This window comes from Podarcis vaucheri, assembly GCF_965113315.1.
Source record: "Podarcis vaucheri genome assembly, chromosome: 6".
Lineage (NCBI taxonomy): Eukaryota > Metazoa > Chordata > Lepidosauria > Squamata > Lacertidae > Podarcis > Podarcis vaucheri.
The window spans coordinates 75,027,727-75,051,930 of record NC_138764.1 but is presented as its reverse complement, the minus strand read 5'-3'; the positions used below and the strand labels follow the sequence as shown (position 1 = coordinate 75,051,930).

At 41.2% G+C, this 24,204-nt stretch overlaps 1 protein-coding gene across 7 annotated transcripts in view; it reads left to right on the top strand.

The window, feature by feature from the left end:
- PPFIA4 (PTPRF interacting protein alpha 4) overlaps nt 1-24,204 on the top strand; it is a 122,143-nt gene that overhangs the window by 55,841 nt on the left and 42,098 nt on the right. For 5 of the 7 annotated variants that reach the window (XM_082227479.1, XM_082227478.1, XM_082227477.1 and 2 more), the window contains 12 exons: nt 6,458-6,559; nt 8,223-8,387; nt 9,070-9,144; nt 10,058-10,159; nt 10,564-10,785; nt 11,829-11,975; nt 12,787-12,921; nt 13,841-13,924; nt 14,799-14,930; nt 18,579-18,641; nt 19,555-19,646; nt 23,781-23,922. In XM_082227479.1, coding sequence (XP_082083605.1) covers nt 6,458-6,559; nt 8,223-8,387; nt 9,070-9,144; nt 10,058-10,159; nt 10,564-10,785; nt 11,829-11,975; nt 12,787-12,921; nt 13,841-13,924; nt 14,799-14,930; nt 18,579-18,641; nt 19,555-19,646; nt 23,781-23,922 — 1,461 coding nt within the window. The remainder of the gene's footprint in view (nt 1-6,457; nt 6,560-8,222; nt 8,388-9,069; nt 9,145-10,057; nt 10,160-10,563; nt 10,786-11,828; nt 11,976-12,786; nt 12,922-13,840; nt 13,925-14,798; nt 14,931-18,578; nt 18,642-19,554; nt 19,647-23,780; nt 23,923-24,204) is intronic. The other 2 variants (XM_082227482.1, XM_082227480.1) reach the window with 1 other exon arrangement.

Sequence of the window (24,204 nt, the reverse complement as noted above, 5' to 3'; positions counted from 1 at the left end):
AGAATAAACAAGGCCACAACCATAATATTAGTTGCTTCAGGCATTTCGTTATAAAGTTATTTAATTGAAAGGTGTCTAAAAAGCTAGTCAGGCTTTTATTTTAAAAATGTGTTCCAAAGCTGAGTGATAGCTTGCTATTGCATGATAGAATTAACGCTTTGAAAGAATTCTTGTTAGTACTTTATTTCATGAAGCACAACAAAATACATATCAAACAAAATTATGACACAGCCGGAACTGCTTAACTGCTGCTGAGATAACATCCAGTTCTTATTTTCAACAAATGAGGAGTACAGAAAAGAAGATATGTTCCTGAAAGACGCTTTGAAAGAGTGAAAGTGATCAGGGGAACACAAGGATTTCATTGCTACATCCAGTCCAACAGAAATTGTGACCAGTGTGTACTCCTTTAGCAATGAGAGTGAGAAGTTTGACAGTGAAGGAGGTACAAAATCTCTGGATATGACTGAGATAACTGGGTATGTGACCTGTGAATACAATAAAGTATGTTGCTTAACTTATATGCTGTTGGTGGACTATGAAAGTGAAGAAGCGACTGTGACCTCCTTACACCCGTCAGGGCCAGCATCATCATTTGTTTACCCATCTAGTCAGGATGTACTTAAGGTAGGGCGAGCACAAGTTCCAACAAGCGTTGAACCAAGGACTGCAACTGGCCGCACTCACACTTTGGCAAATGAAACGTGCAACCAATGCTCTTGAAAAGCGTTTGGTGTAAAGTATAAATAATGTTTTCAGCCCCATTTAATGTGTAAGAGTCCCCCCCCTCTAATTTTGTTTGATATGCGTTTTGTTGTAGCTCTTATAAATATTAATTAATACATTAAAAATATATATTAATTTTTAATCGCCTTTTAAATTTTTAAATTTTGTAACTTACATTTTATATTTTGAGTAAGTCCACCATGTGACAAATGATATTAAGGTCCTAGTCCAACGCTTTAACCACTTCTAGCCCATAGCTCATTATCAGGCATGAAGGCAATCAGTAGCAAGCAACATTCCTATAGGTGGCGGTGCAGTCTCTTGAACCTAAAGATAAATGCAACTGAATTTAAGGAAATGCTTATTTAACTTTAAAAAACAAAGTTATTAGCCAAAAAGTAAAGTACAAGTCAGATGCTCTACATGCACTAGTGTCTGATCACAGGGTTGATGATTAGGGCAGTTTTCATTTTAGCTACAGGAAATTTGTCATGAACAACTCTTTGACGGTTTAAACATACAAGTTGCACAGTCTCTCTGTTGCCATGCAAGGGCCAGAGAAGGAGTTTGAAGTAAAATTTGTCACTTGCCTTAATCCCTTTGTGTATACATCCTTATCAAATTTGGACTTCAGAAAAAAGGTGTGAAAACATTTTTCTTTCTTTCTCCTCTCCCCCCTCCCAGTTCACAAGGAGACTTCACATTCCCAGAAATTAAGATGATATAAGATGGGATATTAATCAGTTAGGGGACATGTTTATCTGTCTGTTAGACTAAATCTTAAAAGCAAGCATGCAACATTCCATCACACTTAGGGTAAAGAAACAGAAACCAGGATATGGTTATGCAGGAAGGAGCATGGTTTATATACAGTATGTGTGGTGTCACCATGGAGGAAATGTAAAGCACTGCATTTGAGTGGGGAGGGAAGATTAGAGCACCAACATTCTGCTGGAGAGGAGAAGGGATTCAAGGGAATAGTTCAGGGGAGAAAGCCAAGGGTGGTGGTGGGAGTGCCAGAGAGATGCAACAAAAGGGCAGGGGATAAAGAGAATGAGAATCAGAACGTATTGGATGGGCATAAAGAAGAGAGTCCTGGTAAGAGTTCTAGGTTGTGTTGAGGGCAGGATAGAGCTGAGTTGAAGGGATGGGGAGAATGATGGAGGATGGAGCTAAAATCTCTCCCTTCCCCCCATGACATTTCACAGTCATTTGCTAGCTGGCAAAACACAGGGCATTTTTAATTTCCATAACATCACAGATCTAGCTGCATCAACAACTATTTCAGGGATGTTTCTGCAGTTGCCGTTATATGCAATCAAGAAAAGAGACTTAGCATTTCAAAAGGATTCTAAAAAGTCTCAAAATACCTGCTACTCCTAGATTTGTCAAGGCTGGATGCAAGCTTTTCCTGTGCCATGGATTCCTCAAGATGGTATTGGGAAAACAGTTACAGGAACACGAGAAGAGCCTTACAGGATCAGAACAAAGGCCTGCTAGTCCTTTAATGCTGTATATGGTTTAGGATGCAGGTATTTGAAGTATTAGAAGGTGAAGCTTACTAAATGGCATTGAACAGAAGTTTTAGTGGTAAAGAATGTATTGTTCATTGCCATCACCATTGCAAGGTGCCTTCACATAGATTTGTGGTTGGTCAGATTTGTCCTGGGTCCGTCCCCCCCGTTTGTGTTCATGTTGCCTTCCCAACTGACTCATCACTACCAGCTAGTGAGATGACATGTGTGAGTAACCATGTCTTCAGCATGAGATACTCCAGATTTTAGAGATCCACTACAGGAGCCTTCTTCCCAGTGTTCTAGATCAGGCATGTACAACAGGTCGACCGTGATCTACTGGTCAATCGTGGGGGTGTCCCAGTTTTTTTATACTGGGAGTAGATCGCAGTCTCTTGAGAGTTGGATAGGCCTGTTCTAGATAACAATTCATATCATTCCTGACCATTGGTTGCTGTTTAGCTGGGGCTGTTTAGAGTTGGAGTCCAACAACACCTGGAGGGCACCAGGTTGGGAAAGGCTCTTTTCACAGAACTTCCAGCCATGTTAGCTAGTAAATCCTCCAGAGTTATCAGAAAATGATCAAGATCCATCAAAATCCAGTGTTTTACTTATCAATACCTTGATGGGAAACCACTGGAAATGTAATGAAAGCTGCTTGGGTCTTTCCAAGAAAGATGATAAAATTATGTATTAAGTTTTAGTGACAGGCCACTCATGGGATGGCTCATGAATTTTGGAAACTGGTTGCAGTGCATATAGTCCAGTTCTAGCAGACTATTATATCTTCCTGTTTCTGTTAATGGAGCTTGCTACTATAATTCTTCTCTAAAAGCACTATTATTAATAACTGGCATAATGCCTGTCATGATGATTGGTGTGTGCTTTCGAAGGAATTGTATACTGCATACTTTCTACATGTGTGCCTTGTGGGCAGCAATTCACTTGTATAAGAAATGCACATGAATACCATTGGAGAAGGGGCTGAAAATGTACCCTGCTTCTCAGTGGCGTGCAGTGAATTCTTTTCATAGGGGGCAGTTAGGGCCAGAGGCCCCAGTATGTGAGGCCGATTCAGGAGGTCGATGTCCTGATGCCCCACGTGTGGGCATCACACCTCCCTCCTTAATCTGGGCAGAAGCTTCCTGGGCTTTGGAATGGAAGCACCAGGCCTCTGACAGGATGCTGGAGCCCTGCTGCCTCATTCCCAAAGCTGGGCAGGCTTTGAGAAGGTGGCTGGAGGGCTCTGCACCTCATCTGAGCATCACACCTCCCTCCCTAAGCCGGGCAGAAGCTTCCTGGACTTTGGGAAGGTGGCACTAGGTTTTAATAGTCTAATATACCAAGAACATTTAGCCTAGTCCCCCTAGTCCATTGACCACACACCACTGCTGCTTCTACTGACCCAGCGTTGAGAAGCAAGTCTGCTCCTGTATCTAGCCCAGCGCCTTCGTTTATATAGTTTCTTTCTGGATTCTGTTTCTTGGTCACTCTAAAAATATGCTGGAATGTTGTGAATTGGGTTTTCTGCATATGCAGATGATGAAATCTTAGACTAATTTCTACTCTTGAAAGTCAGGAATATTAAAATTAACATGAAGCTTATTGGATCCTTTCCCATTAACTTGTCTGAATCCTCTTACAGACTGCCATATCTAATATGCATGTATTAAAGCTAGGCCTCTTGTGTCTCAGTGAAAAATCAACATGCACACAGGAATTTTTCTCCTACTACTACAGTATCTTAATTTGTATGCCGAACTATAAAGCAGTGATAATTCAGGATGACTGCATAAATGCTGTTCCCTTGTTTGCATTCTGAAGCTCAGGAAACATAGCGACAGGCCCACTCGGTTCCCTTCAAGCTATTTCAAATGCTTCATCAAGTGGGTGGGTGGGCTCCCGGCACAGTTCTTATTTTGGTTGCCTGTTTTTAACTCTACTTGGTTCAGCCTTGCCCTTTCAGAAGTAATCCCTGCAGCTGTTAGAATTTACCAATTGGAATTTACTTTTGTAAGGCCTCCAGTTTAGAGAAGGGACAGTGAGGAAGGGCTGGCTGGCTGGGAAGTGTCTGCTGTTATTTTAATTTCCCTAGCTGCCTTCCTTAACTACCTGCTTTGTTGTGCATATCTTTGTGTTGCCAGGGAGGTTCTACACCCCTAGCACAGACAAAATCACAGCAGCTTCTGTAACAAATGAGTCCATGTATGTCCCTGTTGTTATAAAAAGCAAAACAGTAGTTATTGAATACTTTTGTGGGAAACATACTTCACGCTCATTGTGAAGATTGCATTGACGGGCACCTTTGACGTTGCTCCCTGGCTGGGACAACAATACTTTGACTTACTTCTGTTTTTTTAGATGTGTAGCCTGCCTCATACCAAATGCTCAGGGCAAATAACAGTATTTGTGTTTTAAATAGTTCCGATATTGTTACTTGCTAGAATTATTTCTACAAGGCATTGGGTATAGCAGAAAAGGTGAAGAAAATCTATTGAACACAGTGGTAGACAAGTGATAACCTGCCTCACTGCCCTACTTCATCCTGTCTTAGGGTATTTTGAGACAGGTTTAGCCTTTCATTGGTTCTAATTAATGCAAGGCTCATTGGTGTGTGACCCACACCAGTTCCTTAGGGATGCTGCGTGGAGTATGTGTGTATCAGAAGTATCAATAATCTATAAAGAAACATTGACTAAGAAGTTATCTGATGCTGAATGCATAGATCTTTAGAGGGCCAAGATAAACAAGGAATTCTCCTTTACACAAACACCTTCATGACTGAGATAGTTTGTATTAAAACTATTTTACCCTACCTAAAGACCCCCCCAAGCTTAGGATTCTTGGAAGCTTAAATTATTTCAGGAAAAGTCCAAAATGGAAGCAAAAGCTAATCTGAAAGGAAACAGTAAGAAGTGCCTGCAAATTTCTTTGTTGTGTTTAGTTTTATGATGTCTGAGTTCTACTGCTAAAAAAGTAGATGCCCACATTGCTTATTTTTAAAGAGGGTATTCTGAATTTTGCTGGGTGTGGGAGAAAAACAAAACAAAAAACTGTATATCTGCACTACTGTGATTCACATATGGCAGCAGCTGGCATGCAAGTCTCAAGCTGTTTTCTGTCCAGAAGATACACTTGATTGCTGGCATGTTGCACTGCCTTAACTGATTGGAATGAAATGCTTTACCTGCTGTTTCTACTTTCTTTAATTGGTACCAAGGGGAGTAGGTGAGAATCTCTTACCCAGGTGAGAACTTCTGGTGGAACCAGTACTGCCTTATTAGAATGCATTGGGGTGGCAGTTTTGATATTGGCTTTGCAGATACATAAGCTGGCTGGGTGACAGATTAGTCTGAATATCATTTATTATACAGTGGTACCTTGGGTTACAAAGGCTTTGGGTTACAAACACTTTGGGTTACAAACTCCACTAACCTGGAAATAGTACCTTGGGTTGCAAACTTTGCCCCAGGATGAGAACGGAAATCGTGCGGCAGCAGGAGGCCCCATTAGCGAAAGCGAGCCTCAGGTTAAAAATGGTTTTGGGTTAAGAACGGACCTCCGGAATGAATTAAGTTTGTAACCCGAGGTACCACTGTATTTCAAAGTACTGTAATTCACTAAACAGAGCCTTTGCTTACCTTTGAAGTGTCACAAAAACCCACCAAGGAGTCCCAGAATGAAAAGTTGTAATACTTTTCTGTTGTTGTTAATTCTGATGGTTGTTTTGATGACTTTCATCCTCTTTTGTGTGACAGCCCATTTTTGGTAATACAAGGGGATCCTCTTGGGTGAGAGGGAGGGAGGGAGAAAGGTTGTTTTCTGCTGCTCCAGAGAAGTGGACACGGAGCAATGGATCCAAACTACAAGAAAGAAGATTCCACCTAAACATTAGGAAGAACTTCCTGACAGTAAGAGCTGTTCAACAGTGGAATTTGCTGCCAGGGAGTGTGGTGGAGTCTCCTACTTTGGAGGTCTTTAAGCAGAGGCTTGACAACCATATGTCAGGAGTGCTCTGATGGTGTTTCCTGCTTGGCAGGGGGTTGGACTCGATGGCCCTTGTGGTCTCTTCCAACTCTATGATTCTATGATTCTGTGTGATGCAACCATGTTTTTTCATGCAGATACTTCTTTTTCTTCATAAAAAAGCTAACTTAAAGCTGGGGAATCTGAGGAAACCTGGCTCCACATGATTGTAAAATGTAATTGCTTTGCAGGAATTTGCAACACTGACTAGGGAACTCAATGCATGCCGAGAGCAGCTGTTGGAAAGGGAAGAGGAAATATCTGAACTGAAAGCAGAGCGTAATAATACAAGGGTGAGTAGAGAAGCCCAGTTGGCTGCCTGGTTTGAAAGAAACACCCCCTCCACCTTCAAAGGGAGCATTTTTTAAAACAATCAAGCTGTGTATAAATTTTATGAAACAAACACAAATAGATAAAAATACTTGGTTTGACCTAGGCTCAAGGTATGCCAGTTCAAGTTGTCTTGGCTGTGCCAGAGGTATCCAGTTTGCCCTCTCAATAAGGTTTAACAGGATAGAAGGCTTTTTTTATGGAATTTCCCACCCAGTGAATAGAGTTTGATAGGAGACTTGTATTCTTGATTGAATGGGGAGGGTTTAGCATAATCTCTGTAAAATCCAATTTAATTTCTATAGAATGTTGCTGTTTTTTTATTCTTATTCCAGTACAGCTTATGTTTATGCCTGCAGAGACCATTCAGTCCTCTGTCACAACTATCTTTGCCCTACATCTCAACAATCCTGAGCCTCCAGGTGTGCTAAGAAACCTCAACCTGCAGCATCCCCATTACTAGTGTGCAGATTTAAACTTGCCCCTTCTAGGGAAATAGCTTTGTGTACACTTCCAGAATTTGCCCGTTACTGGACCATTTCTGCATAGCACCCACCCTTTACTGTTCAGATGCTTTTTCTGGCATGCTCTTGAACTGCTGCAGAAATCAAGTTTTGTGATAGCCCTAGGTCTGGGATTATAAGGAAAGGGCAAATCCTTGACTGGCAAAAAGCCCCTGCTGATTGCTATATTCAACTATTTTTGCCTGCTGAACCCACATCTCACTGCATCACCTTTTTTTTGGAACAAATGTGAACATCATTGATTAGATTCTTGAAGCAGGTAGGTAGCCGTGTTGGTCTGACACAACACGTTTGTTCTTGGAAAAGTGTGCATGCACTCAAAAGCTGAGACCAACTTGGTCTCTAAGGTGCTACTGGCCTATACACACACACACACACACACACACACACATTCTTGAAAGAAGAAGTTGGTTATCTGTAAGCCAGTAGGTATTGTATGCATCTACCACATAACATTTATTAATTTAGCTGTAGTAATCTAAGACATGGAATCTTACTCATCGGACACTGGCAGAAATAATGTTTTGTTACTTAACAAAGTGATCTATGTAACATATTTTGTATGCTGATATTCTTTAATGACATACATCACACTTGTTCCAAATGTACATCATTAGTTTAGTTTAAAGCAGCTTGCTGCTGATGTTAGCAGGAGATAGCTATTTTTAAGAGAAATGAAAATGACTTGAGAATGCATTGCTTCCTATGATGTGTACATACGTATTTTGGTTCAACTTTTGCTTGTGGTACAACAGGGTGTTTTTTATTATTATTACAAAAACCTGATTATCTGAGGCAAAAGTGACAAGGGAGTCTCTTTCAAAATGCTTTCAGCTCTGAAAAAAAAAGTCATTTGTGTCATCATAGTTTTGTTTGAGCAATGTGTTTATGAGTGCTTTTTGTTAGAGATCCTGGCAAAGTTATTTCAAGTCATGCTCATGGCAGGAATGGCCTGCTAGTAAAACTTGGCTACTTTTTTTTGGTTACACTCTAATATTTGTTTTTGCTATTCTCTGAAATCAGCAAGAGGACAGATAAAGCCTTTTCTTACCTCACATTGACTTTGAATGAGAAATGTCTAGAGCTGTTCCTTGCCTTGCAGCTTTTGTTAGAGCACCTGGAGTGCCTGGTCTCAAGACACGAACGCTCCCTGAGGATGACTGTGGTGAAGCGGCAAGCTCAGTCTCCATCTGGTGTCTCCAGTGAAGTTGAAGTTTTAAAAGCATTGAAATCTTTGTTTGAACATCATAAAGCATTGGATGAGAAGGTAAGGTTGTTTTGGGAAGTGACGGCATAGCTAGAGCAAAACCAGCTATTTATAACCCACAACCTTTAAGTTACTGGTCTCTAATGGCCCAAAGTATTGCTTTTGGTCAGCGCTATCCTGCAGATCTCCCATCAACTTTCTGGTTATGAGTAATTTCCAGCCTGAGCCAATCATTTGCCCTTTGAAGAATGGTCTCAAAAATTACTGCTTTGCATCCTAGAAATATGTTAGCAGGATTGAATCTGTGCCAATGCTCCTTTGAAGGAATATTCTGGCCTTCCACTCTCCCAACCCCAGTTCTGCTCTTCACCCAGTGATATTGCTATATGGTGTTAGAGTAGTAGCTCTTCAAGTCAGGCAGATCTTTGCTGAGACCCTTTTAAGTTTATTCTAATTGGCAGGTTAACTCAAGATTCCAGGCTTTTGCCCGCTTCATCATACCTAGTGTTTCTTGTTGCTTGCAAATCTAGCTGAGATGCTGGGCTTCTGGAGCCACGTACTGTTCTTTTGTGCCCTTTCTCGTGATGAGGGGAGTGTGGCTTAATTGAATTATCTATGTTATGAACTAGATTTCCTGATGTTTGGGAGCAGGGGTGGTGGTGGTAGGCCACTAAACTGCCTGAAGCATCTCTAAGGGCTGTGTATCAACTCTGCCTTTGAAAATATATTTTTTTCCTTTCAGGTGAGGGAGCGCTTACGGGCAGCACTGGAACGAGTAGCTACACTAGAAGAACAGCTTTCTAGCGCTCACCAACAGGTAATATTGGGTTTCAGATTGTACTGTGGATCTCACTGAGGTGAAATCAAAGAAACTAAGATTGTGATTTCAGAAAAAAAATGTATCTGCAGCACTATGTGACATGTGATCTTTATATTTTTTGTTTCAGTTGTTGGACTTGTGACACAAACTCCTGTATATTTCTCTCTTATTTTCTTTAGACAAGAATCCCTTTTTAAATACTCCTCTAAAGCTATTTTATACTGATATAAGGAATTTTGGTAACATCCAAGGTAAACTTGAAGCGATTGTTATGAGAGATAATTAAAATAATTGTGGAAAGCTACCCAGGCTACATGGGGTTTTGTAAATGGAAAAAAACAAAAAATGTACAGGAAGGGGGAGGAAGGACCAGTTGCTAAGAAGCACACATTGCAGCAGCAAACTTATGTCGAGAGAATATTGCAAGGGGGGGGGACCAAAATAATTGCGGTAAGTAATGTGACTAGGTAGCAGAAATAAAAAAATATGTTACAAGATTAAAGGTGAAAGGAAGATACAGGATACACCCCTGCATGTCACAGACCTGATCAGCTCATACCTCATGGCTTCTACTTGAAAAACAATAATTGGACACATTAAATGTATTCATGCTTTTACAATATTTTGTGGTTGGACCCTTACTTTCCAGGCTGGTCTTACACAAAAAGAAGTCAAATTACCTGTTACCGTGCCAGTTACTTATGCTCCCACACTAAGTTATTGAATCACTTTGCATAGTAAAAATCCTGGCTTTTACAGAACTCTCCTTCATAAGCGTGTGCAATGACAGCTTCTTAACAGTGACAGCAACAATAGAAGGTGGACAAGAAGCTCTGCATGTTCTGCATTCTTATTTTTCACACTTAAGGAAACCTTAAGTATAAGTGTATATTTAAAATGTATTTTGCAGGTAAGTGCTCTTCAGCAAGGCCCCTCCCAGAGGGAAGCACCTGTAGGAGAAGATGATAAAAGGACTGAGGGAAAAGAATCTGGGCAGAAGCTACTTTGGAAGGTGAGAGCCATCTTTCTTGGAAGTGGAGAGTATCTAATCTAATATTGAAGTACTATGTGTTTACAGCTGTGGGTCATTCAATCGAAGGTACAAAATGGGAACCCTTTGCTGACTGATAAATTTTATCTTCCCTTACTATTTTTAAACTCTGCAATAATAGGCCTGTTGAATAAATGGCCAGTGGCAAGTTACAGCTACCTCAAAATGTCTCCTTTTCAGAAGAGACCAGTGTTACAGTAACAATCTAGCATCTCTTGCATACTGTTAGAAAGAATAAAAACTGATAGTTCATTTGGTGAGCTAATTTATTGAAATGTCGCTCAGTGGCATTTGTTTGGTACTGTGTTTGACTGGGTAGTGCATATTCCTTGGAAACATAGTTCTTTGTTATATGACTTTCACAGAGACTTCCTAATGGCTCTATACATCCGGATGATGAGGCAAGCCGGACTGTGGAACTGCAGGAACTTCTAGAGAAGCAAAACTTTGAGGTAGCGCAAGCTAAAGAACGAATAGCTGCTTTGGCTGCCAGTGTTGCTGAGCTAGAAGAAGATCTAAGTACAGCCAGGAGGGACCTAATCAAATCAGAAGAAATGAGTGGCAAGTACCAGAGGGACCTGAGAGAGGTGAGACAGTTCTGTTCCAGCAGCATAAACTATGTTATCGAGAGAATCTCTGAAGCAACTTTAAAAGCCATCTTATTTTTTCCAGGTGTAGCAAAAATAAAATAGTCTGAGCATCTGCTTGCAGAAAGTTATTGCTGTTTCTAGCAGTGAGCTTAGTTATTCAGTGTCAAAGTAAAAAAACAACTATCATAACTAGAGATTTGCCACCCTGCCTCCTCTCAGTTTGCCCAGATAATTAACTGGGCTTTCAGTGTTCTAGTAGAATACTTTGGGGTGGGGGGGACCAGTTTTTCAGGTGTTCCCTGTGAGTACAGTGGTATCTCGGGTTACATACGCTTCAGGTTACAGATTCGGCTATCCAAGAAATAGTACCTCGGGTTAAGAACTTTGCTTCAGGATGAGAACAGAAATCGTGCGGCGGTGGCACGGTGGCATCAGGAGGCCCCATTAGCTAAAGTGGTGCTTCAGGTTAAGAACAGTTTCAGGTTAAGAACGGACCTCCGGAACGAATTAAGTACGTAACCAGAGGTACCACTGTACTCTGAAAGTACAATTACCATTTTCCTGCCACTTTCCCTTCCTTGCCAGCTCTCTACTTCATCAAGCCAAAAACCCTGGGGAAGAGAAAGACATGACAGATAGTGGGAGGGTTCTCAACAACACAGGAAAGGCCTTGTGGCTGCAAATGGTGCATAGAGCATTATTTCTTGCAATCATGAGGTTTGACTGGTGGGAGCTTCCACCACCATTTGCCTTGTCCCTCAAGTTATGGTTGTTTTGAGGATGTTGGACAGGGCGGGAGAGTGGTGGAGGCAAGTGTGAGCCCAACTTTCATTTGGAATCAGCTTAAATGGTTCCAATACAACCTTTCAAAATGGGGCCAGCTTATTAATGCGGAGAGAGTTTGCATTCTGAGCTTCAGTGTAGTGCCTCAATAGTCATAACAAGCCCTTCTCATGCTGTGGTTCAGGTAGATTTTTCTATCATCATGAGGGCCATACAACCACAAAGTTCGTGACTTTCTTCATGGCTCATCCTACCAGGCTTTGGCACAGAAAGAAGACATGGAGGAGAGGATCACCACCTTGGAGAAGCGCTATTTGGCAGCCCAAAGAGAAGCCACCTCCATTCATGACCTCAATGATAAACTAGAGAATGAGCTGGCCAATAAAGAGTCTCTCCATCGCCAGGTAACAGGCTTTAATGGCATGCCATCTGAAAAGCCAGCTTCCTTCCTCTGAGTCAAGGGCATGTGTGGCTACAGTCATAGGTACTTCAAGACCCTCCTTTGACTCTCTTGAATATATATATATATATATATTCATTTTAATTTTTAGATGATTTTAAGACTAATCAACTGCAAGTAGGTATCAGCATGGTGTACAGTATAAGGCCAAAAAGGTCATACAACCAAAAGTGCCACCATGAAATGAAAAACAATAAAATACAGTCAAAATACACAAATAAAATGCCTGGGGAAACAGAAACGTTTTCACTTGACACCAATAAGTTTGCACCAGTTGTATCTCTGTGTTGAGGGTGCGACAGTTGGTGTGCCATGACGGAAAAGGCTTAGCTTGGTTGACACACTTGTGTGTAGAAAGTACTTTAAGAAGATCTTAAGATACAGGCAAGCTATATAGGAAGAAATAGTCAAGCAACCCAGGTTCCAATCCTTTTAAAGTTTTCAAGATAAAAACCAACACATTTATTTGAGGCAAGAAGCAAATAGGCAGCCCAAGTTGTTCTCTTGGAATTGGTGCAATAGCATCCCCTTAGTCAATGCCCATTAACATTCTGGCAGCCACGTTCTACACTAGTTGAAGCTTTGGTCATCTTTAAGGACAGCCCCCATGTACAACTTGTTACAGTAAGCCTGTGAATAACTTACTAGAGTATGGACTACTGTAACCAGACTATTCCTGTCCAGGCACGGATGCAGGCTGAAGCTGTGTTTGTTCACCTCCTTTTTCATGACTGCCATTCTGCATTGTTCTACAGTGTGAGGAGAAAGCACGGCATCTCCAGGAGCTTCTCGAACTGGCAGAGCAGAAACTGCAGCAGACAATGAGGAAAGCTGAGACGCTGCCTGAGGTGGAAGCTGAGCTGGCCCAAAGGATAGCAGCACTCACCAAGGTAAGCACACAACCAGAAGCTGGCTTCAAAGCCCAGGGTACAGAAAGGGTTTAGTGTTTCTCCAGAACTTAGAACTTTCCTGGGATGAAGGAGAAAGGTGGAAGAAGGAGGAGCTTTTTAATTCATGTTACAAGTATTACTTTTTCCTTTCTTCTCTGTATTGTCTCTTCTGCAGTAGCTAGCTATCATGAACCACCTCTTTGGATGGTGGCCTCTCCTAAGTAGGGGTTTGTTTGTTTTTAAATGATGCTCTAGCAGGTCATGCTAGGTTTTTTATAGGTATATTTTAGGCACCCAGAATCTGAAGGCAGGGCTTGCTTCTCAAGAATGACCTAAAGTGCATTCTTTTCAACCAAGAAGCCAAGCACTGCATTGGGCTAGGCAAACTTAGAACAAGGGCTTGAGGTCCATTTACCATTCCTGAGTCTTTAACCTCAGTGATTGCTACCTTTATACAGGCATTAAAAAAATGGGACAGGAGCATAAATCTCTGTTAAACTAATTGTGCAGCTGTTAAATGAAATAGGCATTGTGAGGAGTGATATGGACCAGGAAGTTGCTGTGAAGTTTGTACAGCAAGATTCAGAAGGCCCATATGGCACTTCCTCAATCTTAGCTTGATGCAAGGTTATTTTAGAGCTGAGCTCAGTAAGAATCTCCAGTGTATTAATGTGCTAGTGCCTGAGAGAGACCTTTCCCAGAATCCCTCAGCTTATGTTTAACACCCACCCAAATATCTCATGAGAACAAATCCACTATGGTCACATTCCTATATTTTTGGGTAGTACTGCACTCTGCCTGATTGCTGTGTCAGTATGTTCTTATGTAAGAACAGGTATCTCTTATCCCCGCTCCCTATCCCAATTCCCAGAGCTTGTAAGAATTGCTCATTCCTTTGGGACCGTCTTGTTCTGTGTAGGCAGAAGAAAGGCATGGCAGTATTGAAGAGCGACTGCGGCAGCTGGAGACTCAGTTGGAGGAGAAGAACCAAGAACTAGCAAGGGTAGGTTGACTTCTGTAGAGTATATAGCACTGCTTTTTATCATTTTTAACACCTTATTTACAGCACCACAGTTTAGGTCAGGATCCTGTTGTGGGAGGGAGAAAGATGATTTGGAGTTAGCTTCTACATTTGCTACTAGGATTTCAATGTTTTTTTCACAAGTGTTGCATCACATGGTTGCTGCAAGTATTTGACTATGCTGTTACAGCCTGCTTCTTTAAGGTTGAGTTTTGATGGCATGGTTAAAGTTGTGACACCCAGGCACACAGGAAACTCCTTTATAATTCAGTTCTGCTTAGTGGAACAATCGTATCACAGATGGTGGTCAGCACTTCTGAATTCAATCCAAGTTCTGAAATAAAATGGGACTTCTTATAATTTCACTCCTACCAAAATCTATTCATCTTCCTTCCTGATAGCCCTATAATGTATACTAACAAAACATTTATTTTGTTTTGGGTTGCCATTTCAAAGTTTTAATACTAATTTCAGTAAGCAGTTTCACAATAGTAAAATAGTTGCAAGGAAAGGGTTTTTTTGTCATTATTGTACACAAGAATAAATCTGTACCACTGAATGATATAAAATCACTTCTTAATTTGCAGTGTAAATAATATTCATAGGAATTGGGCTCCCCACTGGTATAGGCTGATGTAGTGGAACCAATAACAGTTTGGAAAGTGGATTCTCAAATCTTCCAATCAATATGGTGGACATGGTATGCTTGTGAAAACTTTACTACATTAGGTTGTTAGAAAGAAGGTTATTTTGGAGGAGATTCTTCAATGATTAGGGCTAATTTTACAGCAATTTCAAGGCAAATCTTCTTTGAATTACTTGGTTGATCATGATTCCCCCCTCAACTCCCAAACAGGCCCGTCAGAGGGAGAAAATGAATGAGGAACACAACAAGCGGCTGTCTGATACTGTGGATAGACTGCTGAGTGAGTCCAATGAGCGGCTTCAACTTCATTTGAAAGAACGGATGGCAGCCCTTGAAGAGAAGGTATGTATGTATTAGACACATCATAAAATTAGCTCTATGGGTGTCATACACAATTGGTTTTTTTGCCATGCTATGTTTAAGATTGAAAAGATAATTTTGCTGACAGTCAGGATTTGACTGGAATATTGGGGCCTTCCTAAAAAGAAACTGAGATCATAGCTATTCTTGAGCAATTAATTCCAACTATTGAGTCAGGCCCAAGATTCATTTTAAAATGAATGTTAGCAAAATACTTTTGCTGTAGAGTAAGCAGTGGTTCCCACTTGGTGGTTGCTGACCCCAAGGGGTCTGCATAACCCATCCAGAGGGTCTGTGACACTACTCATGTGTAACAAAAACTACCATAGAGATAACAAAAAATTCATAAGTAGGGGGTCCATGGGTTGGCTTGGCTTAGCAACTGGAAGCCATAAGTAGAGACTGATTTTGCAGAGAAGGCCTCTTTTGCTGCCTTGGGCTCTTCTGGTCCCTTTGCATCTTCCTTTGGGCTTAGTGTATTCTAACTAATTCTAAGGGATAGAGGATTGCACTGATGGCTTCTTGAATGATTTGTTGGTACAATTTAACTGGCTGCTGCAATAAATGTGGAACAAAATTTTGGCTTTTAGGATGCTCTTGTGTGAGATCAAGTCTCAACTGCATCTTCATGTATTGGCATCTAAGTATTTGTAGTGGTATCAAAAAGCCATTGTTCATTGATGATGGATGGGTAATTGGTTGGATGGGGGGGGCGGAGATTTTTTAAATGTTTTTGTTACTTTACTGTGCCAAATTATTACCTCATGTGCATGGTTTTGAAGGGACAATCTAGCCTGTACTTTTGAGATAAATACTGCTGTAATGGCAAAGGGTCTATAAATATTTGTTAGTAATTTGGATGGCACAGATATCAATTCACTTCCTACCTCATACCTCAGCTGAACCGTCTTAAGTGTCCCTACCACTTTCTTTTCCTTCTGCTAGTGTGTAGCAATTGTAATATCTATACTGTGTGAAGTTGGATCTTCAGTGGGCCAACTTCAATGAGAATAATCTCCGTAAGAATCAATCACTCCTTTCTCTTCTAATTATTATGTACTTAGAATGCAATGATGATCAGCTGCATTGCACATGCCAAAAATGTGATAAAAAGAATGTCATAAAGAAAATAATCTTCGTTTGGTCTAGTTGTCTGTGGAGCTCTGATTGTGTTAGGCCAGGGGCTGCAAACCTTTTTGTACCCACAGGCACATTGAGAATTTTGAGAGTGTTCTGGAGGCACCAGTCAAAACTTGCCTTCTGTGGGTGGTGTGGCATAATGCAAAATGGATGCCATGAAGAGTGGCATAACAGAGGCAGCCACTCTGGACAACCTTATGCTTATCATAGAAAGTCAGCTCTGTAGTATTGGTTTTGATTGTGGAGTTCACACAATATTTATTTTATATACGCACACGCTGATGCTGTTGCTGTCTAATAGCAACAAGGAGCAATTCTCAGTACTAGGAAAATACTGAAGATAGCAACACCACTCTCATTTCACTGAGTTCACTTCATAGGTACCTGCACATTTTGCCCCATAACTTTCTGTCCAGGAGGGGTTGATACTTACCTAAAAATGAATAAATAAATAAAAGCTCAGAATGCGGGGCACCTGTCCAGGAGCACCAGCAAAATCGTTTCCAGATGTTACGGTGCCTACAGGTGCTGGGTTGATGACCCCGGTGTTAGTCATTCCATCTCAAAGGGTGGTTTTTTTTTTTTAAATGGCTGTTGTGCTGGATATTCAAACATTAGTGACTTTGACAAGCTCTGCTCAAGGGCTATCAAAAGTATTCCTCTCTGCATTTACAATTCATGGGCCTGATTAGAACACCTATGCATTTTGAATGCTAACTTCAGTTGTCTCAGTTCTCCTGTAACTAGAGTTGTTTAGCTCTTGGGGTGTGACAGGTTCCAAATTGCACAAAAGGGAGCCATAACAGCAGTCAGTGAGGCACAATTGCCTGGCTGAAATCTGCTAGGGAAAGACAGGGTCTTCTTCAGTACAGTACATTTTCAGGGGTGGAATACATTTTTGAAGCTTACCCATTTTCAGCCCTAGCTCTGCTATGTTGCCATTATGATAGAGACCTCACCAGGGCCGTCTTTAGCAGATGTGGTGCCAGGGTGCAAATATCCGTTCAGCGCCCCCAAATTAACCATGGATAGTGTGTGGGGGGGGTGCGAAGCTGCGCATTGCCAGCCATGGAAGGGGTGTGCAACTCTCCCCCATGCCACTGCGGGAGAGCAATGGGAGGGATGCTGTGCGGCCACCAGCCATATAGTTAGTGGGGCGCAGCTTCCATCCTAAGCCTCTGCAGGGATCGCTCTCCTCCCGCGGAGGCCTGGGAGGCAGGCTGCACGCCCACCAGCCATATGGTTGATGGGGCGCAGCTGGCGGGCATGCAGGGAAAGGGGAGGCTGCCAGCAAAGCTGCACAGCTCCCCCACTGACTGGGGCGCCCCTGAGAGGCCGGCGCCCTGGCACAACGCACCACTAAGCCGTATGGGAAAGACGGCTCTGGACCTGACTCACACCTCTTCATATTTTTTTAAGGATACACTTATTCTCTTTCTTCCCCCCTCCCCGCATGGAAAAGGGAACAGAGGAAACTCCCATACAAGCAGTTAGGTGTAAGGTCAGGTAGCACACAAAGCAACCATTTAGACTGAGTTCATCTCCTCTCTGAATTGCAAAAAGATCCACCATGTAGGGATCTGCTCTATGGGAGCCAGCTTTTCTTCCTATCAACAAGGATAGCACTCAGTGCCATTTATAGCAAATTCTTCCTCTGTAGCTAATGAGCCCAGAATTTAGGGCACCAATGGATCATTACCTCTTCCATTATCTCATTTATACTGGTGCTGAATAATAATAATAATAATAATAGCATTTTGCATGCTCTGCATCCAGGTGTAAGTGATTTTATGTGAGTTTAGGGAGTAATGCTGTGGGCTGAAATCCTAATTGTTTGACCATCTGGGAACCCCTCCTGTTCTACTGGTCTCAAGTTTAGAAACTTGGCATAAAGAACTTTCATTGGCTCAGATTTGTCACTGTCAAATCTAAGTAACCTTGTAGGTTCCCCAATACCATTTGCCTTTATGAATGCTAATAAAAATATTAAGTGCTTAATTTGTTTTGTAAATTGGCACACTGCTGCCTTTGGAAGTTAATTTTTGGCATCCCCCCTAGAGGCTCATGTGAACTCTTGTGGAGGGATCACTTCTACAATTATCTTTTGGACAATGCAGATGTCTGTTCTGATATATGGCTTTCAATCTCAATACTCAAGAGTTTTCCAGAAAGCCACTTGAACAGCTTTACTTAGAAACCTATATCTTTGGTCCCTTGCTAAATGAGCATTCAGCCTGATTGGTTTGTGGAGAGATGAGACAACGTTGGTTTCTTAATGAGTGTTCAGTCTGATTTGTTTGTGGGGAGATTAGATGAATTGCATCAAGAAAGTGTTAACCCACACTTTCCAGTGCATTTTTTTTTCATATTCCTTACCGCAAAAAGTTTGATCATTTGGGGAAGTGGATTTGTTTTCCAAGAGCTCCAATTTTAAATCAAATTTGAAGCACCCTTTCTCTCTCTTGTAATTACTCACCTTTGCTTTTTAAGAACACATTATTACAAGAACTGGAAAATACCCAAAAACAAATAGAGGAGCAGCAGCATGACAAGGTAAATGCCACTCCAGGGAACTGTGAAAGGAGTAGCAAATATATTTGTTAAGTGCATTTTTGTTGCCTTGAAATTGCATGATCAGAAACTGTCAAATGATTGTATCATGATCACTATAAATAGTTTTATAGATCACTATAAATAGTTTTTTTTTGCTTCCCTGCTGGGTCCTCTTTTAGAAGAGAAGCTGATCAAACTCTGTTCATTTCCAGTGAGCAGGATGTCCTCATAGAGGACTGAAGTGGTTCTGTTCTGCCCACAAACACTGCATTTGGGGCAGAATTTTAGTAGGGATAGGATCTTAGCTAAAAAGTAGTAAAGTAAACTGCAAATAACTCCCTTTGGAGTCCTGTCTAGTGTCATTTCAACATTTTAACTGGAGACCTTTCCAACCCCATTGCCCTTGCCAAAGTTCTTGTGTAGCTTTGCTGGCAGGGCGCATTAACTGACTCCCACCCTTTGTATGGATGTAGCAGGATTACTTCACTCCCCTACCTTTAATATGTGGGCAAAAATTGCACTATATTGCATGATCTTCTTGTTTATGGTATTGAGGCTTGCATTCAATGATTTTTAGGATCAGCCTTGGCTTTTTGGTCACTTCTGTCTACAGCTATAGATTTCTTGCTGTTTGCTAGCATGACCAACTACATTCTCTGAGCAACAACAGGAATACAATTAGTGTCCTAAGTAGCATTCACTTGCTGCATGTAACAGCCAACAACCAATAAGTGCCTGCTTTTCCAGCACCCTCTTCCCTGCCTCTTTGTCGCCTTATTCTCCCCTGCTCTCCCTTCAGCATGATAATCTACAATTGCTGCATGACTTTTGAATTCACAGATGGTATGAAATGTATGTGTTACCATAGTTGTATTGGCTATAGAGAAACTATTTCTTATTTTGTTGTGAACAGAGAAGGCTGTCAGATGAAATTGACAAATTGAGATTAGAAATTGACCAATTAAAGACAAGAAGTGGATCTTTTCTTGACAGTGTACATACAAGGTGAGAATATTATTTATTTTTCATGCAAATACCTCTGTGACAATTGGTTGTTGTTGTTGTTGTTGTTATCACCATCATCCTAAATTTGTATACCTCCCTTCATCTGAAGATCCCAGGCAAGTTCATAACAGAAAAATACAAAATACATAATAAAACAAACACAAACGAATGACCCCACATACTGATGGGAGGGGGGTTGTCTCTCTGAACCAATGCCTCAGCCTGTGTTGCTGGTATCTGCAGACTTTTCATTGATGTTTCTCACATCCCAGAGTTCTTCACATTGAGGCAGAATGTGCAATCAGGTGGGCTGCATTTACTGAAACTTGTAAAAATGTTCTTGGCAAAATTTTAGTTTTGGCCTCTGTAACTTTGAAAGATGCTGCTGAAATTAAAGGGCTACCAGAGCCCAAGTGGCTGTGTCACAAATTGTTTTCATCCTAATGGCAACTAAAACATAGGTCTTCTGCATACCTGACTGTTGTATCATAGCAGAGCCTGATTTCTGGTGGTCCAATTGGGTTTTAGCTGCACAGTTCATAGAATAGAACTGTAGAATTGGATGGGACCTTGAGGGTAATCTAGTACAACTGTCTGCAATGCAGGAATCTTTTGCCTGACATCTGGCTCAAACCTGCAACCTGAGATTAAAAGACTCATGCTGTTGGGCATCCTGGAGATCCAAACAGGAACACTGCAGACTGCTATGTTTTGTTGCAAGTCCTTCTTGCAAATAACACAAAAGAAGCTTTCCCACTATCTTCTGCCTCTTCAAATGCTGAACTGGCCTAATAAAATTTATCTGAAAGCAAAATCTGACTCTTTGCTTTCACTGTGTGATCCAGTAGAGGGTGCAATTACACAACAGGCCAGCAAAATAGATAAGAGAGCAAGCACCTGCAGTGCTCTAGCTACCAGCGTTTTGCTTTTGTTTTGGAGCCTCACTGGTAAATAGGAAGGATGACCTCTCCAATGGGCATCTGTTCTCTTCACACATTACGTGTTTCATATATTGACAGTACTTCAGTTTATAAAACAGGGTGAAATTCAAACCTGTATTTTTAACAGGGAACTTTGGTGTGTTTCATTTTGTACCTGATTATCTTGCTGACTAATGTATTTAGTCAGTACATTGTGGTCTTAAATGTTTACCTGTCTTAAGCCTCTGTGATTGAATCTAAAATAAATATTGATCCTCAGGTATTGTCTTTTGATTGCAACCTTTAATAGGTTTAGTGGGCACAGTAACCTTTAGTAGGTTGTCTACGCCATTGTGCTAATCCTGCTCTTAGTAGACACTCTGCACCTTTTGTGGTGGCCCATGGCTCCTTCCATCCTTGGCATGTCCAATTAAAGATTCTCCAATAAGCAAGCTGTTGAGATAACGCTTCCTGAGATGCTGAAGATAAAGTAGTATTGGGCTAGATGGACTATTGGTATGATTTGGAATAATGCAGCTCTGAATGGCATTTGTCCTGTCTTTGACAGTCATGTGATTGCTACAGTGAACACATTGTTGCAGTTCAGCCCACATGTACCCTGCTAGTATGTAACCCATTTTTAAAGTAGTTTCACTGTGGAATTACATCAGCATTACTGATGCGAGAGCTGTGTTTAACCATGACTATTCATGCAAATTGACTTACAAGCTAGGAAAAAAAGGGATGATGGTGAGAAAAGAAAGTTGAAGCCGTATTGTAAAGGGAAGCCATTGGAACTGTCGTGCCAAGTCTTGCTAACCCTTGTAATCCGTAATCTGTGAAACTGTAATCTTCAGAGAAAAACCCCAAGCCCTGTAATGTGCTGTGTTGTCTGATCACAGTTTCTGGTAATAAGAGGCATACAGACATAGTTGAATATGTGGTTGTTATGTTCATATATAATGACATGTTCTGCTTTTTTATGAGATAAGGAAGAAAAGTAAGATGAAATATGAAATATGAAGTCATGTCACTCCACTCCTAATCCATCACTTGTAGCAGTCTCTTCATTGGAAGAAAAGAGATGATATCCCTTCCATGTACACTTATCATTGCTTGTTCAAACAGCCTATTGACAGATCCCTGACAGCACAATCCTTTGCATATCTATTCAGAAGTAAGCCCCACTGAGGTAATTGGGGCTTGCTTCCAGGTAAATATTGTGTAGGATTGCAGCCTGAATTCTCTACACTGTTCAGCCATTATGGATTGAATTCAGCCTCTTTTGTCTGAATCATGCCTAGTTTAAGGAACACCTGACAGGTTTTTCTTTCCCCTGCTTTGCAGAGGTGGATACTATGTCCACCTACTGCTATCTCCAAGCAGAACAAGAAGGTGCATGTACTATAGATACTGGAGTTTGATGGGGGAAAGTGAAACACTATTGTCTTTCGCCTTCTCACATCAATTACTCTTGAATATGTTCCTACTAATGGTCCGTTTTTGTGTTCAGGTTCATACACTCTGTAAATTATTCATTTAGCCACAGGGGTCTGCAGTCTTACATTACATGTATTGTACTACGAGGGGATTTTACAATGATTTCTCCCCCCCCATGGTTTTTCACAGGCCTCTAACTTCTTCAAACACCATTGTTTGAATACCTGGGGTTTCAATGATGATTTTCATATTCTGCTATTAACCTTAGCAATCTAGAATAACTTCTTGTTTAGGGATATGCTGCAAAATAAACCATAACAGTCTTTTTGAGCCAAAGGGTGAATGGAAGGGTAGATGGGACTGAAACTGACTCTGTAGGTTTTGCTACAGGATGTGTCTTTGTATTTCAGAGGCAGATAATTGTGTTGGATTCTCCCTCACCCCCAGATACCCTGGAACACCGGAGTGCTCAAATGATAGGGCTGGAAAGTGCTGCACCCACTGGGGATCTCAGCTGTCACTTTGACTTTGATCTCCTTCTCTCCAGACTGAAATGAGGCTCTTAGGCTCAGCCAGTGTGATGAGAGATGGCTTGGTAGCCTGTATGTGAGCCTGGTGTGGCATGTGATAAGCTTGGCATATAAACATTTAAAATATTACTCGAGTATGATTTTAAATTTCAAAAGTGTGTGTGTGCACTGTCACACACATGTACTTTAATAAGAGACCCTACATTTCAAGCTTGCTTCTAAAGAACTGAAACTTAATACTCTTTCAATTGACCTGGTGGGCTTGCATTAAACTTTAAGTAAAAAATTATGAGCTGCTTATTACTTGCTAATCAACGGAATGCTTCTTTAATATTCAGGGTCAAGTTCTTCAAAGTTTGGATTGTCACATCCTGCACTCTTAAGTGCTTGTTTAGCTATATATATTGGCCTCTGTCCAACAAGAAGGAACATGGAAATGGGTGTTGCACATGTATTTCCCAGCAATGAAGAGATTCTGGAGCAAGATCTTGAATACCACTGATCATCTATTTGGAGGAAATGTAGTTTTCCTTCCTTGACTGATGACTGGCAGCACTCTAACCCCAACTTAGTGATTGCTATTTAAAGTCTGTTGTGGCATTTGTACTTTTATTGTTTTAAGCTTCTTGTGACTATTTTAAATTATTTTGTTATAGAGTAAAAAGCATTGTAAAAAAATGAACTCCTGGAATGTTCTTTTCACCCTTGGGAAACACTCATGCAGCACTAGTGTCATCTTGTTGAATCAGAGTGCTACTGAATAGCTTGCTTTCCTGATTTTACTGAGGGAAGGTCACTGGTTTTCTTTAAAAGTAGAACTACTAAATTCAAGGTGTTTCATTTACCAAGGGATGGACCTGTATTGACCAGAACTGTACCCTGTTCCCCACCCAGTTTGGACTTCCCTGGTACTGGCTATGGACCCACATTACTGTCTGAATCTCAGTTATCCAAAACTACATTCACTGTTCATCCTTGTATGGACTTCCTGTTTTTCCAGACTTACGTTTAGTTGAATATTTTTGGCTGTGAGACAATGATAGCATACTGTGTTTCTCAGTGTGTGTTGTATTATACTGTCAGTATCTGAAATTACGTTCTATTTTTAGACTGGTGGTTAAAAAAACAAGTAAAAAATATTAAAACTATTTATTATGGATTATCCCCATTAAACAAAACTAAATTATGCTATTTTTATTTACTTAGGACTTTTCTCCTCTCCCGCTCTTTATTTTTTTTTGTAGGTCGCTTGTTGGAAGCACTCCAGACCTCAGGTATCCCCTGAGTACTATTGTCCATGCACCAGCCGAGCCCTTTGGAACACCTTCCAGTCTTCACCGGGCACCAAAGAGCCGATTTACAGCTCTGCGGGAAGACCCCTCCAAGGTAAAGCTCCTGATGTTTGCCTTGCTCCAGCTAATCTTTAGCAGGCAGCTCCAGTTACGCCTGTATCTTGGAGCATATCACAAAATCTTTGTGATGGCAGCAGCTGCAGCAGCTGTCCTGCGCCTTTAAACGAGGGGCTTTGGCCTTTCACTCGGCAGTAACAGCTGCAGACCTAAACCCCTTCTGAAGGAAAGAGACTCCCTGTTGTGCAGAAAGGCCACTGGATGGTGGCCAGGATAGTACTTATTTGATGGGCTTCTGCAGAGGATGGTGAGATGAAGT